The sequence below is a fragment of the Polyodon spathula genome, chromosome 10 (genome assembly GCF_017654505.1).
Source record: "Polyodon spathula isolate WHYD16114869_AA chromosome 10, ASM1765450v1, whole genome shotgun sequence".
In the NCBI taxonomy this organism is placed as follows: Eukaryota; Metazoa; Chordata; class Actinopteri; order Acipenseriformes; family Polyodontidae; genus Polyodon; species Polyodon spathula.
Window position 1 is genome coordinate 35,340,739 of NC_054543.1, and position 17,360 is coordinate 35,358,098.

Here is a 17,360-nt window from a genome sequence, read left to right on the forward strand (position 1 = left end):
TAGTGAGAGCCTACAATACCACGTCAAGACTCCACTCGGGGAGGACATCATTCCTAGGAGGAATTAACCATGAACACCCTTAAAAAAGCATGTTGCCAGGGAATGAGCGCCTGGGGACACCGAATCAATAGGGACATGGCATGCAGATATGGCTGCTAGGTAGACTTTCAGAGTAGAGGGGAATTTTGCAGAAACTGTAAAATGATTGCTGTAGGGTAATAGATGGTGTCATGACCTCTGGTCATACACCAGTTTTGAAAATACCTTCACTTATAGGTGTACAATGACCTTTGGAGGGGGCCCTGCATTCCGCAGTGTACTAACGACTGCGTCTGAGAGCCCTAAGGTAGACAGATGGTCCAGTTCTGGGGCTAGAACCGCAGTTGGAGTTTGAGTGCTAGAGTGCCTGTTGTCTGACTAGGGAGATCCATGTGTAGCGGGATCTCCAAGGGTTGGCCTTGTAGTAGCTGGCAAATGTTTGAAAACTAGATTCTCCTGGGCCATCTGGGGGCCACAAGCAGAATTGTCACCTTCTCTCTCTGGAGATTCTTTAGGAAGGTCGGGAGCATCAGTATTATTGGAAATGCATACAGCAGTGCTCCAAGGGTACCAAGGCCACCGATGCAGGGAGCATCTAAGCACCGAAGGTGCCGAAGCAATGAGGGAGCCAAAGCACTGAGGCACTGAGGCTCTAAGGCACTGAGGCTCCAAGGGCACTGATGGCACCGATGCAGGGAACATCTAAGCACCGAGGGTGGCAAAGCACTGAGAATCCAAGGCTCAGGGGCACCAAGGGTGCCAAGGCACAGAGCGTTTAAGCACCAAGGGCACCAAAGTGGCAAGACACCTAGGCTCTGAGGTACCGAGTCACCATGAGCGCCAAAGCACCAAGGCAACTTGGTGGAGACTTATCAAGACCCGACACACCAAGATGGGTGGGTAGATGTATCCATGGAGTCTACTCAGCAGTGGGGCTAGTAGAATCAGACCAGTGGAGGAAGCACACATTTGTTTTTTAGGGGTATTTTTTGTTTGTTTTTTTTCGCAGTGAAGAAAACACATACTCACGCATACACAGACAGCCGAAGGTGATGGTTTATTACTAATTTTTTTTTTTTTTGGGGGGGGGGGGGGGGGGGTGCATACACTGAGTGGGCAGGCCAAGTCAATCCCAGTGGAGGAATAACGCGTCTCTCTTTTCAAAACAACAATGCTGTAGGGTTAGAAGCAGACTACAGTCGGCAGACAATGTAGGCTGCTGTGAAAAGAAAGTTTTTTTTGTGTTTTTTTAAATGGAGCACAGTTGCAAAGCATTTATAGCTCTGCCGTCAGTCAACTTCCAGCAATAAACAGCACGGGAACTACCACAAAACTCACAGTGAGAGTTCTTTAGCACACTCAATCACAGCAACTGGAGAGGTTAGTATACTTACCTTACCTACCTGATTGTGAGAAGCACAGGAGAAAGTGATCTCCGCGGAGTGATTACTTAATCCCTCGGTAGGCGGGACTGAGGACGTCACTCCCCAGAGGGGCATATCGGCAGCTCTGACATAAAATGCTCAGTAAATACCTGACCTGTGGCAGGCCAATCCCAAAAGTATTGTTGTTAGTCGTCTTCAAATTGAAAGGGAACTATGAATTTACTCAGTTGGTTACATTATATTCTATAACAGAACATTTAAACCTGTGTAACAAGTCACAGTACTATAGCAGTAAGCGTGTACTTTAAAACACTGCTGTTGAATTCTCTATTCATTGTTTTAAAGTGACTATTCAAGATGAACCTGGGTTTTATTTAAGTACAGATGAAATACAGATTGACTGTGCAGTTATTGACAATATGCATACACTACATGTATTAATATTACATTGTGCTGTAACTTTACTCAGCCTATGTTGATGTAAGCAAACTGTTTCAGTGTGGCTTTCTTTAACAGCTGTTTCAATGTTCCAGTGATCAAACAGAATTAATTTGGTAACATCGTGAAGCTAATTAATGCAGCTTTGTTCCACCACATCAATGCTAGGTGTAGAAAATTAATAATGACAACAGCAAATGGGGTATTAAAACCCATAACGAAGCATTGGCCTGTGTCGGAAACTGACCAAATAATGATTTGGATCCTACAGGATTTTCATATACTTGCTTCTTTGATCAATGACTAAATTATATTTATGACTTGATTCTTCAGCTACATGTAAAAATTCAATAAAATATTATATTTGTCAAAGTTAAAAAAATATTTCATTTACAAATATTGTTAGACAAATACAATTTTGTGGGGAACATACAGTTCTGCTATAATCTGTAACCAATCAGTGTTTGTTGAAATAATGTGTCATATTACAAGCAGTACGGAAGCATGATTAAATAAAGCTAAATTAAATGCATACTTTAAAAATATGTTTGTAGATTGACTTTAAATACTGTACCAACATTTCATTAACAATATACAGCTAAGCCAAGCTAAAGACACAGCATTTTGTTTAATTGTGAATGCTCCATACTAAGTTACTTTGGATCATTCAGGATATATACCTGGTCAGATATCTAATGCCATCCTAATAAGGAGCAAAGAGCTGTGAGTTTCTGAAGGAATCGTGTAAAGATAAAGGACCTGGAATCTTACACTTTTATAATAAACAACCATTTGAAAGGCATTTACAGAGGATATACTTTTTTTTTTTTTTTTTTTACTGTAACCAAAAAGGTAATTTTTTTATTTAACCAAAACTTTTATTATATATACTACCAGATTTACTACTCCTAAAATATTCTTCAAAAGTTCACTATAAACTCCTAACATGTTTAAACCTTTTGGATTGCATTTGGATGGAATCCGGTAACGGGTTGATTATGGTTATATCCAAATTTTTCTTGGAGCACTGTTGAAGCCCATACATTATGTGCACATTATATGGTTATGGTGTGCTTTTAAAACCTCGGCTCATTCATTGAACACTATATAACTGGGATGTTAACATTCATAGTTAAATAGCCATTGGATATGTGATCCAACAGCAACCCCTGTGACATTTGTATTTCATTATTGTGTTCTTTATGCTAGTTCTGTACACCTTCTTGATAACAATTCTCAAAGAAATGCATTTGAATGACTTAACAGTACATAATGTAACCACCTTCATCCCTATTGTACAGGCCATCCACACCCTCCACATTCTGCACATCTAACAATCATGACATATTTCCATATTTCAAATTATGCTGTATTACCCCACTCTTTCCTGTGCAAATTGTTTCACTTTTATTACATATTGTACCGCTTAAATGCTCAAGCAGTTTTATAATTGCTTAAATATCAACAAAAACATCACTTGTTTTCAGTAGTACTGGTATTTAGTGCTAACAATGTGTAACGATGACTAGTATTTTTAAATAATAGATATACATTGTAACATAATAAAAGAGTACTTCTATCCACCTTATTGTTCTTATTGTAATGTTAATATTGTCACGTCTAGTAATACTTGGGCAGCAAGAATATTCGAATGAAGAGATTTTGAAATGCACCAGCGATCGCATTCAGCAAAAAAATAAAAAAATAAATACTCTCTATGAATGTGCAGTCACTAGAGATTGAGGGAGTATTAAAATGAAACGGATATGTGAATTCAGCAACTCTGGAGGCAAGATGTGAAAGTCAATGAAATAGTTGAGTTAGCTGACCTTAAAAACATTTCCAAAAGTATGCTTCCCCTGAAAAGCGTAATCAAGAAATATTATTCTTCGCAATCTCTTAAAATATAGATCTAACTGTTCCTAAACCATTGGCGTTTCAATAGTTATAATAGATTGAGAAATAGGATACATTTTATCACACACAGCAGCTGAAATACAGCCCCACTAATGTAACTCTGTTAGATGATTGCAAATGTACGCTTTATGTTGCCTATTCAATTACCACCTGCTGTTTGAATGATACTATGAATCTACAATTGGTTTTAAATGAATCCATTATTCTATTATCCTTTCAGCCCCACAACTGTGAAAGGGACATTCCTTCATACTGGGTGGCACCATTGCTGTCTTCAAGTATAATAAGTGATCTCAATGTGATCAATTATTAAACAGCCCATATAGTACATTCAAACCATTTGTAATTGACATTATTAAACAGGCTTCTCTTCTGCTTGTGTGACCAATAAAACTGATGGCCGATGTAACAGAAAAGTATATTAGACAATATGATTTGAATTTGCTGTAGCTCCCAATACTTTTGCAGAAGCTAATGCATATGTGATCAAATAGTCAGCCGGAAGGCAGGAATCACACAAAAAACAATAAAGAATATGTTTATGCTTTCTTGTTCACTTTCATTTTACAAATAAAATATACCTCCTTTCAAAAGAAACCATTAACATAACTAAGCCTACGCTGACAGCACCAAAACTGCTAGCTAGCTATGTTCAAACTACAACCCCGGCTCAGCTCAGGTTGCACTGGAGAACACAAAGTTGCACAAAAAATTACAAAGCTTGGTAGTAGATATTCACAATTATTGACAAGACATTATGCTTTATTAATTAAACTTTGACAGAAATAGTTTGGTAGTTTCAGTGTTCTTTCTTAGAAAACACACTCTTCCTTAGAGATCTGTTCTGTCACAATTGCTTCGCTTTTTACGCTTTCTGTATCATAATCTGCATTGATTTTAATGATTCTTCGCAATTGTAATGAAAATGTATGGTTTTGCAACATTCGACAACTCATCAGGAAAGATTTTCGAGCTCCTCAGGATGTAAAATACCTCAATAAAGACAAAAGCTCTGGTGTAATGTGTAATATCAGTTTTATTTGTTCTTAGAAAATTACTCTTGGCGGGTGGTAAATAAAATCAGTGATTGGTGTGACCCACATCGTATTCAAGGTTTCATGTTAGGTTTTCCAAGTACAGGAAAAACAAAATCTGTGACTGTAAATGGAGAAAATGTCAATACAAATAAAAAGCTTGACATTTACCCTTGCCATCATTGTTATGGTTTATGCAGACATTAATGAAGTGTTGCCAGTTTAGTTCTAAAGGAATAGTTATCAATAATGCTGCCTTTTACTGTCCTACCTCACAGGACTGTGACAAACAGCCTAATAATAGTTTAACATTAATTACTGAAGTGAAATGGCTAGTTCAATTAAGGAAAAAGTTTATATTAGTCGTAGCGTTACTTAAACGTTTCCCAAGCCGGAGGCCTGGTGCTGTCATTTCCCCAGAAGGAACTGGATTGCCATAAGCAGCTTTGGGATTTAATTGAGTTTAATTAGTTGTGGAAAAGGCCAAACACTTTCTTCCTCAGGGGTCTCTTCTGCTGTCCTAGAAAGAGGGTAATAACCAGGATTAGTTAGATAAAAGTAATTATGTTGAATTATACAAAAATCAATTATTGCAAGTACTTGACTTCAAGTACATGTGAAAACTAGTGTTAAAGTCACAGGACTCCTAAGCTGTTGAAAACATTGTAAATATAGTCAAGTTGGTTATTTTTTTTTTTGGGGGGGGGGGGGGGTTGTTTTGTTTTTATATGCAGGGGTGGAAAAAGTATTCAAACGTGTTACTTGAGTAAACGTACTGTTACTTGGGGAAACAAAAGTAAGTAAAAGTCAAAGTATCCTTCTAGAAAACTACTTGGGTAAAAGTACAAAAGTATTATATCTTAAAAGTACTAAAGTAGCCGCCCTTAAATTCTACCCATGGAAATCCGCCTGAAAAAAAAAAACAACCCCGTTCTGCAGACCTACAGTATTACAGTACAGTACTCGCTTCTGATTATTGGCCTTTTCCTACTTGATGGAAGAAAATCTCCGTTCTTACTGTACACACACTCTGAACTCAGTCTGTCCATGTCAACTTCCCAGCTGTCTTACTGTAACTATTTAAATTTAAACTATTCAAATTTTTTTTTTATGAAGAGCTATATTTTCGATTGAGTTATATTTAGCATAGTAAAATACTAAATACCAAATGTTTAAATCATTCCATGAAAGGAAGTGTGATTTGTTGGTTTTATTTTTGAATTACATTAATTTAAGTGATTTACCTTAGTCTTTCTTCATTAAAGCCTTTATTTTATAACTTGCATGATGTACTTTATACCGTGATATTAAGGTTATCACCGTATTTTTTTTATTTTATTTTTTTTAACGGTTATCATACCGTGTAAATTTTATACCGTCCCATTCCTACACACATGCACGCACCCAGGCTAACTGGCTGGATGCAGAAAATCTTAGACTATATCACATTAAGCTTATTAATTGTAAATAGATTAAGTATATGGCAAGTTTACTTTTAAAGAAATTCTTCATACAACAATATGAGGTAGATTACTTATAGTTACTTCATCAAGTTTCACTAACTGGAATTATACTCAACAGTTCCTTGAAGTTTAGACTTTTGGTCTGCTGTTTTGGAAACTCAATCTGTTGAAGTGTCCTCTACAAAAAGCTCTCTTCTCAGCAAGTCTTCAGTCCTACATTGGATCAACCTCAACAACAAAGCTTTCAATTCTCGTTAGAATAAACAACAGCTGCAACAAAGTCTTCACTGCTCGGTATAGAATTCACAACAGCGCCCATCCGCTCAGTCCTCTTCACTGAATCTTTTAGCTGCGCAAGTAGCAGGGCACAGTTTCTTTTTAGGTGTAGGTGTACAGCAGACCAAGATTGATTCATCTGATAACAGTCGCTGTAAGTTTTATGGCAGTCCTCCAGCCATGCCTCAGTCTCGTTGTTTGTGGTAGTGACTCGCTTGCAACTTGCTTCCTCTTCTTGGGTGGAGCCCTTTTTGGAATTGCATAGTTTAGTTTTGCTTGGATAGTTAGTCTTTTCACTCTGCCTTTTTAACTCACGAATCTTTGAGATTTGTCTTTGGTCTGCATCCTTTCATCCAGCAGCTTGTTGTTGCAGTTGGGACTTGCTGACATCTATACTTTATGTTTTCCTTGCACCAAACCGCTTGTGTTTGCAGTTTTACTGTCTTTCCACTGTCCTTTCAGCCTCATCCAGTCCAGATGCCCCCCTCCTAGGTCTGGTCATCTTCAGTTCAGTATTCCAGGAACCAAGGGGCTTTTTTTCTTAAGACACAGCAGTTTGCTCTTTTTCTAAGACACAGCAGTTTCATTAATTAATCCAGTTACATTTCTAATACACAACTATGTATTAAGATCGTATTCAGGGAAGATGTTCCACAGCATGTGTGTGTGTGTGTATATATATATATATATATATATATATATATATATATATATATATATATATATATATATATATATATATATACATTATGTTGGTAACTAGCTATTATACTGTATTTTATGAATGCTATTTTGTGGTTGTAAGATTTGTGCTCCAGTTAGGCTTCAACGATCTTTGAAGCCATTGGATATGGGGCACATAAAGCTAACTAAATGATCAATAGTAAATGACATTTTAAAAGCATGCTTTTTTCTTTCCCACTTGCATTAATGGTAATATGTGGACAAGGCAGAGCAGTCAATTAAACTTATTTTGTAAATATAAGCATTCCGATTGCATAGTTGTCTTGTCACATGAAGTTTGCATACTATTACACAGACTAAAATGCATAAAGCCGTATTAAGCATTCTAATAAATTAGTATAAGCTATAATAAAATTGTCCATATGTTTTGGTGCAGGCACACTTGTTTAATTGTGGTGGCAATTCTATCCAGACAGCATTATAACAACATGGAATTTGTATAATACTTAAAATAGTATTGCTTGGAATTTTATATGGTAAACAATATCTATCAAAATAGTGCAATTCTGAAAAGAAAAAGAATTTACCCACACTCTTTTTTGTTTAACCTTATGTGGTTATGTTTCTACTTATTTAACATTTCTTTCTGCTCAACACAGACCTGCCCAATGAGACAAAAAAGCCAATCAGCAAGCTATATAGGTCTGATATATGGAAATTATCCTCACAGGAAGTAATTCCCAGCCCCGGCAGGTGTGTGTTTTTGGTCACTATTAAGAGAAACAATTCAGTTAATTAAACAACAGTTCATGTAATTCACACTCACTTTACATGTTGAATAAATTCAATTCATTTGCGGTTTAGAGAGGTAAGTTAAAAAATTGGCCTGTCTTAAAGTGTCCTGAGATTATAAAGCTAGGTGCAACCCTTGCAGGCACACACAGCTGGATGTATTTGTTCACGATTAATTATTTAATTTTTCAGTGTGACACGTGTTGCAACAGTAGGAAACCATGAATTTTACAAAATATGAATAAAGACACATGTTTTGCAGAGAACAAATAATAAGGATGAGAACACTCTACAGTACTTAATGCTTAACAGCCCAGCATTCTAACCAAATCACTTCTATTGTACAGTCTGCAATAGAACCTGAACCTTCACCTCAAGTCTAGCACCTTCTTTACCACACAGGGGATAGTTCATCCTTCATCCCCAGATAGTCATGATACAGTGGCTTACTTAACAATTCAGTTTATAAATATTTTAACTTCAGTTAGGACATCAACTCAAATAAGGAGTGGCCTACATGGTGCATTGCAGAAGTAGTATGTGAGTTTTATTAAACACTGTTAAATGTTAGAGAATATTCTCTATTTTCATAATCATTTAAAAATCAGTTAAGTATTTGTTGTATATTTAAGTGCTAAACCAGACCTTCTCTTACCAAAGACCCTGATTCTTGTTCCAGGCCATCAGCAATTTCAGACCCCGCATTGAACAATTTATTACAAAGCCAGGTGCAAGGGAAAATGGAGGTTAACATTTCATAGGTCTGTGTTTAGTATAACTTAAAATAACAAATGCATCCACTATTACGTTAAATTAATTCTACATTATTTTGATGTCTAACTGAGATATGATGACACTATTAGACCTATGTTTATTAAAATCTGTAGATTTATCAGATTTAATTTTATTTTTCATTTCCTTCTACCAGACCAGAAAACCTTTTTTATTTATTGCTTTAAAAAAGTTTACAGCTAGCATAAGTTATATTTCATGATGCACACAATTGATGATGCAGATATTTTGTTAACTTTAAATTGGGTGGACAGCAGTGTTGCTCAACACAAGTGTATGCTTCACCGTGGTATGCATGAACAGTTTTTTCATGTTTTTTTCAAACAATTTTCAGCCTAAGGGTGTGTATTTGTACTCAAAGCATAACATAATGAGTTAGATTGGGTTCAGTGCTAACCCAGAGAGATGGAGTGCTCTTTGTATTATAATTACATTGGGCATTGCAGGTGGTCACCTTCTCAGCCTTCAGTTGCACAAAGCCTGAATAATTAATTTCAGTTGGTTGCCCTAATTAGGTCTTTCAAACCTGTCCGTGTCCGTCAGGCTGGTTATTAGTAGTTGCGATTAGCAGGCACAGCAGATAAAGAAACTCCAGGCTTGTGTACAAGGAGATGTTATGTCTTGGGGCATTTAATTGAGGGCTGGCAGATAAACTAGGAACAAAACTAATCTTACTTGGTAGGATTTTATCAGCATTATTAAAATAAGTAAAATGTTAACAAGTTTCTCTTGATAATTCGCAATGAGAATCAACTCTAATTAATGTTATACTATTGACACCATACCATATTATACCATACCATAACAAGTATCCTGGAGTGCTTTACAGACTAACAAGCTCTACACTGCTAACTCAAAAATGAAGACATTCTTTATATATTAACCACATCTAAACATAGTAATAGCCCATCATAGATCCAGCCAGACCCCACATGCCAAATGTAACATATGAAAAGTAGTGGCATGGTCATGTGCATGAACCCAGATCTCTCTTGAATATGCCACACAAATGGTACTACAATAAAATGTGAATTTGGACTTGCACAACTAAAATATGAATGAATTTCTGTCATAGAGGAAATAAAACATCGTCCAAGACACAGGCTTTTTAGGTTGACTGGGCATTTCCTTTGTTTAGAATGCTGTTCATACAAAAAAATGTTTGGAGGGAGTAGAGGGCAGAGTTTCACAATAGTTTTTGGACAGCAACCTTCAACACCTTATGTTCCCAGGAAGAGAGTTCCAACTTTGAGAAAATAATAAACAAACTGAATAGGGGGAAAAAATAAATCAGTTCAAACACAAACGTTAATGTTGTCTCTTTATATGCAGAGCACAGGAAGAGTACTATTCTTCACCTCAAATGGTAGGACCAGCATTTCCTATTGAAAAAAATCTATGCAATCAAGTTAATTCTCGAACACAGGTGGTTTCAGGTGCTGTTAGGCTGCGCTACTCCCTCATTGCCTCAGGTCACCTTACCTGAAGCCACCCCCCCTTTAATGCCACAAGGTTCACAAGCTCAGCCAGCAATGGATGAATCAGCAGAGGACAAGTCAATTTTCCCCATTATAGAGCACAGAGGATTGGCTTTCGATGGCTCCTCACCAAGATGGCGCAAAGTCAATTTTTCTCCTTATTTAGAAGTCTCAGTGAGATGCTAGTCTAAATCAATCTGTCACAATTCCTAAATCTAATATCTAATTTAAGTCATTTTAAGGTGGCACAATAGGGCTTACTAGGGCAGAGGACTTAGTAGCAGTGCCGCAATCTAATACAACTAGAAAAGTAGCCCATGACAGCTTGTTTAACTTTCTTTATTTTCTATTTTTTGTGAGCAGCTGACAAGACTTAAACTTTTCTCTAACTGCAGCAACCATTTAATACATTGGTTGGCTCAGCTAGCAGTATTGCTCCTGTGAAAGATTTAGAGGCAACCAAGCCTTGTAATACCATTCTTATATGTGTACTTGTGTGTGTGACAGAGGGCGAATGAATCCTAGTCAACAATCTCCCTCCCAACCTGTGAGGGCACAGTGTGCCTCGTACTGGATGGTTCGGCAGATCATTCCAGGGTCAGTCGGAAGCCAGCCATCCAGGAAGGGGGTGGAGTCACAATACCAGAAGTCATCGTCCTAGTATGGTAAGCGATGTGTCAGTCATGGATTGGAGGATACGTGATTGAACTAGCTATCGGAGGGGACGTGACTAAGGGTATTTCAGGGGATGTGACAATGCAATCTGTTCCTTTGTTTTGGTTATGGAAAGAGCTGTAAATGACGGGCGAAACTGAAAGTAACCATGAGTGTTTTGTATTTGTGATTGTTATTAACTGTTTATTTGTAATTGTTAGACGGCTAAGCAAAGCAGGAGCTGTCGCTGTTAAGCCAGCATCCAACCTGGAATAGAAACACTGCGTCAGTCACACTTAACTGTGTATTCAACACCAGCACAGGAGCACTGCGAAAGGATGCAAGCCATGCCTGTACATTGCCTTTGTGTATTATTATTTTGGGACTGAAACCCTGTATTGTTTGGCTGTGCAATTACACATTGCTTTGTAGTTGCCAGAATTAATAATTAACGGTGCCAGACCGTGAAAAGATATTTAAGAAAATGTTTGGACCGTGAATGCTGTTTGTTGTCATTGTTTGAGCACTGCATCACATCTACACTAGCGTACTGCAAACCACTTTGCCACATTGTATAATACATTTACAGAGCTATCTTGTAGAAGTACAAAAAAAGAATAATCAATCGTTTAAATCGCAACATCTCATCCAAAAAGCAATTAAACAATTTCTTTAGGCAGTCTTTCACCTCATCTGTTCAGATGAGTCAGGTTATTAGAATATATAATTACATTCCAGTACAATATTCCAAGTTAATGCAGTTCAGTGGTTATTTGTTTACCCCAGGCAAGAACAGACTTAACAGAACAGAAATTTAACAGTTGAACAAACCCATCAACACTGTAAAATTGGACTTGTGTGCAAAAGAAAATCTGGGTCTCAGAACGACCATTTGAGTGCGAGTTAGGGTACATGTGTCTGCGTGAAGAGTCATCATAACTGAACTTTGGAGTAAGGGTTGTGAGTGATTCATATTAAAACAACTGGATGCATCTTCTTATTTGCTGACTGCCTGGACATCCTGTTGCAGAAGAGAAAAAGGAATTGTTAACCACTGACATAAGAACATAAGAAAGTTTACAAACGAGAGGAAGTCATTCAGCCCATCTTGCTCGTTTGGTTGTTAGTAGCTTATTGATCCCAGAATTTCATCAAGGAGCTTCTTGAAGGATCCCAGGGTGTCAGATTCAACAACATTACTGGGGAGTTGATTCCAGACAATTCTCTGTGTAAAAAAGTGCTTCCTATTTTCTGTTCTGAATGCCCCTTGGTCTAATCTCCATTTGTGACCCCTGGTCCTTGTTTCTTTTTTCAGGTCAAAAAAGTCCCTTGGGTCAACATTGTCAATACCTTTTAGAATTTTGAATGCTTGAATTAGGTCGCCGCATAGTCTTCTTTGTTCAAGACTGAACAGATTCAATTCTTTTAGCCTGTCTGCATATGACATGCCTTTTAAGCCTGGAATAATTCTGGTCGCTCTTCTTTGCACTCTTTCTAGAGCAGCAATATCTTTTTTATAGCGAGGTGACCAGAACTGAACACAATATTCAAGATGAGGTCTTACTAGTGCATTGTACAGTTTTAACATTACTTCCCTTGATTTAAATTCAACACTTTTCACAATGTATCCAAGCATCTTGTTAGCCATTTTTATAGCTTCCCCACATTGTCTAGTTGAAGACATTTCTGAGTCAACAAAAACTCCTAGGTCTTTTTCATAGATTCCTTCTCCAATTTCAGTATCTCCCATATGATATTTATAATGTACATTTTTATTTCCTGCGTGCAGTACCTTACACTTTTCTCTATTAAATGTCATTTGCCATGTGTCTGCCCAGTTTTGAATCTTGTCTAGATCATTTTGAATGACCTTTGCTGCTGCAACAGTGTTTGCCACTCCTCCTATTTTTGTGTCGTCTGCAAATTTAACAAGTTTGCTTACTATACCAGAATCTAAATCATTAATGTAGATTAGGAATAGCAGAGGACCTAATACTGATCCCTGTGGTACACCACTGGTTACCACACTCCATTCTGAGGTTTTTCCTCTAATCAGTACTTTCTGTTTTCTACATGTTAACCACTCCCTAATCCATGTACATGCGTTTCCTTGAATCCCAACTGCATTCAGTTTGAGAATTAATCTTTTGTGCGGGACTTTGTCAAAAGCTTTCTGGAAATCTAAATAAACCATGTCATATGCTTTGCAATTATCCATTATCGATGTTGCATCCTCAAAAAAATCAAGCAAGTTAGTTAGACACGATCTCCCTTTCCTAAAACCATGTTGACTGTCTCCCAGGACCCTGTTACCATATAGGTAATTTTCCATTTTGGATCTTATTATAGTTTCCATAAGTTTGCATATAATAGAAGTCAGGCTTACTGGTCTGTAATTACCTGGTTCAGTTTTGTTTCCCATTTTGTGGATCGGTATTACGTTTGCAATTTTCCAGTCTGTCGGTACCACCCCTGTGTCGAGAGACTGCTGCATGATCTTGGTTAGCGATGAAAAGCCAGCTGTCATCATTGCTCAAGGCCCTACCATGAAAAGCCAGCTGTCATCATTGCTCAAGGCCCTACCATAGCTCTAACAGGAACTGTTATATCTTTAGGATGAATTTGCATCCCTTACCACTCCCATTGTATAACATTTCGAACAAAACAGTACAGTATCACTTTCCTACTGTGTTACACACAAACACACACCCTTCTGCATTTGGCAGGGATCTTTCACTGTGGATCACTGTGATGTAGTTTCAGATATGTTGTACTCACCAAATAAATAAATAAACCTACAAAATGTCTAACGGCAATGTAGCTTGCACTAGGACAATGAGGAGACCTAATAAATAAAAATGTACTGCAGTATGCTTTCCATGTTACTGCTCTCTATCTAAAAGGAAATTATATTATACATCTGTATAAAAGGGTTTGTTTTCTTTTTAAAATCTCTTGTGAAAGAAAGCCTTTAGACTGTCCAACTACGTGTTCACTGAGCTTGGTCTAACAAATGTAAACGCTCTGCTTTAAACCAAGCAGCTGCTATACTTAAAAGCTTTCCAGCACTAACGGTGCTATGATGTGTTAATTTATGAATGGCCTTTTGATTCTCAGAATTAGTTTCTATGAACTGTTTCTCAGTTTAAAACAGGATAGTTTACTGATCAATATGGCAACGCACTATTTGAAAAAAAAAATTGTAAATTCCATTTGTGTCATAAAATAAAATGATATAAATAATGGTTAATAATCATTAGAGTCATGTTGCCCATGAATTGTGTTCACAGGTCTTGTTTTGTTCCTAGTTTCTCAGTATCCTTGGTCACTGAGTAACAGGTCACTTTGACTTCCCCTGTATGGGTAAGTTATACACTTAGGGGGTCCTTTTCAAAAAGTGTCATTATCATTGTGTAAGTGGAACTTACCATGCACTAAAGAATCTGTTGCCTAGTTACATATTTATTTTCAAAACATAACACAGTAACAGTACCTTTAAGAAGTCAGACTCAACCCACCTAGTTAATATTTTTTGCGTGTTTCAGTATAATATTTTAGCTGGGCAGAAGTCCATTTTAAATTTTGTATTGGTAAATGCTGCATTGGCAGTAAAAGCTGCCAAATACGTGAGTTTCTCATCAACCATAGTGCAGTTTCAGCAATGCAAAAGGGAATTGTGTGACTGCAGGGGTCCTCAATGTGAGGATTCATACTGTTGGAGGTGGACCATCTTTAGATTCTTTATACCTCTTTCTAAACCCACCTATCATAACACTGCAACCCAGTAAAATATGTAATAAATATAGAGAATGTTATAAGCTGAAGTAATCATCATGTAACCTTACATCTTATTCACTTTAGAAAATAGAAATATTGCATATAATTGCTCAAAAACAAACTTACTCAATGGTAAGCATGATTGTGTTAATTTGAAAATAGCTCCCTTACTCTTATTTATAACACTCATATTTACTCCAGGTTGATGTTTTGACAGGAGATACAAAACTAGAACCAAATAACAAATTCCTAACAAAGTATTTGCAAAAGATTTTGAATTGCGAATCATGAGGATAACTACATGTTTTATTTTATATGAGAAGCATAAATGACAGTACTATGTAATTCAGCTTGGCACATTTTTAATTTTGTTTTCAACTGTTTGATCTTTGATAATAGCTGGGATTGAATGGTAACAGACTGTGGCGGAGTGTCTCACCCCTTTGCATATATTTGTTTATTATTATTAGTTATTGTTATGATTTATGCATTATATGATGGCGAAAAGCTTTGTTGTTTGTTTTACTATGTATTGTGTGGCAGGATGAGCAAGGTGCTGTCCGCCACTTTATTGTTTTGTTTTGTTTTAAATTCCTCATGAGAATGCGTGACTGTCAGCTACTGATTATTTAACTAGCTGACAGTTACTCAGAATTAGTAAACTCGTGCAGACTATGGCCGAGGGGGTAATAAGATCATTAATAGCTGATTAACCTCTCGACCATAATATAAAAGACCCGCAATGAGTAAAGTGAGCTACCTTGGTAACAATTGTTATTAGTGTTATGTATACATACTTGTTTACACCCATAATGCTATCTGTTTGGTTTGGCCCTTGTGTATTTAGTTTGTTTTGTAAAACTGTTGATTTTGTTTATTTAAATCAAAAACTGAGCACCGTAGCGTCTCAGTTTGCCCCGCCATTCCTTGTTTTGGTTTCTGTTCCTGGCCTAACATCACCCTTGCAGTCATCCAAATCCAGTGTGGGATAACAGCGCCTCCAAGTGTCAGACCACCAGGGATACTGCAGGAACATTTAAAACTTTTTTTTTTGGGGGGGGGGGGGGGGGGGGGTGATAATGGGGAGAAGAGTGGAGAGAGGAAAGAAGAGAGACGGGAAATGAAGTCTGGGAGGATTTTGTAAGGAGCTTTGCAGTGGAGTTGTGCCTCGGTTGTGGGGAGTATGGTCACACAGTGGCTATCTGCCCCGGCCAATACCAGGAGGAGAAACTAGTGCCCAGAAGGTACTGGTACCCGCACCAGTATCCACCAGCAGAAGATTGCCTGTTGTTTCCACCTCCACCAGCAGAGGAAGATTGCCTGCTGTTCCTACCTCCACTGCCAGAGGGAGACTGCCTGCAGCTCCCACCTCCACTGCCAGAGGGAGACTGCCTGCAGCTCCCAACTTCACCACCAGAGGGAGACTGCCTGCTGTTTCCACCTCAACCACCATAGGCAGACTGCCTGCGGCTCCCACCTTCACCACCAGAGGGAGACTGCCTGCAGCTCCAACCGTCACCACAAGAGGAAGGACCAGGACGATCCTGGCATTCCTCAACAGCCATTGCAAATGTAGCCACTGCCAGAGTCGTCAATCCCAGCACCATCACTGGTCCTGATTGCATCACTAGGAGGAGAAGTGGAGCTCTTGATGCCGCCTTATTGGCCAGGAGCTCCCCTCATGCCGTCACCTACCAAGGGTCCGCACCTGCCGTCGCCTTACGAGGTTCTGCTGCTGCCGTCGCCTTCGGAGGGACCACTCCTGCCCTGCCGACAATGCAACGCCTAGGGCTGCCGACAATGCAATGACTGGGGCTGCCAACAATGCAATGCCTAGGGCTGCCGGCTCATCGTCGCCTGGGGAGGCCAGCCTTGCAGCCATCCAGATCACATAGGCATAGAGTATCAGCAGATGGGTGTGCCTGTGTAATCTCAGCATTGCTGAAATTGCTCACCATAGCCCTGCCTCAGCAGAAGGTTATCTCAGTGTATTAAATTAACTAATGCTTTTTATATCAACACCTGCTGCCTATTATTAATTATGAAACAGGAAGGGTTTTTGTGTGTGTGTGTGTGTGTGTGTGTGTGCTTATCTATGCACTGCACAGTAGTTTACACATGCTCAGTGTCTGTACATTTAAACAGTAATAACAACAAAAACACGATTATGATTATACATGTAAACATGCTTTTAAAATTAAAAAAAAAAAAACACTTTCATAATCAGTGTTGCTGAAAGGGGTAGGATATAAAAACATTTCCAAGGCATTGAATATCCCCCAGAGCACAGTAAAGTCCATTATTAAGAAATGGAGAGAATATGGCACAACTGTGAATCTGTCTAGAACAGGCCTCTATCCGGGCGAGAAGGGCACTAGTCAGGGAAGCCACCAAGAGGCCTATGGCAACGCTAAAGGACTTACAGTCTGAGCTGGGAGACACTGTGCATACGGCAACAATAGCCCGGGTGCTTCACAAAACTGGCCTTTATGGGAGAGTGGCAAAAAGAAAGCCATTGTTGATAAAAACTCACATCAAATCTTGGCTAGAGTTTGTACAGAGAAATCCTGGAGGAAAACCTGCTGAAATCTACAAGAGACCTGGGACTTGGGAGAAGATTCATCTTCCAGC

General features: G+C 38.3%; 1 protein-coding gene across 1 annotated transcript in view; it reads left to right on the top strand.

The window, feature by feature from the left end:
• Positions 1-16,538, top strand: part of LOC121321944 (zinc finger protein 804A-like) — a 98,662-nt gene extending 82,124 nt beyond the window's left edge. Inside the window, exon 5 of the mRNA XM_041261333.1 lies at positions 16,185-16,538. Within this exon, the coding sequence (XP_041117267.1) occupies positions 16,185-16,538 (354 nt within the window). The remainder of the gene's footprint in view (positions 1-16,184) is intronic.
• The last annotated feature ends 822 nt before the right edge of the window (positions 16,539-17,360 follow it).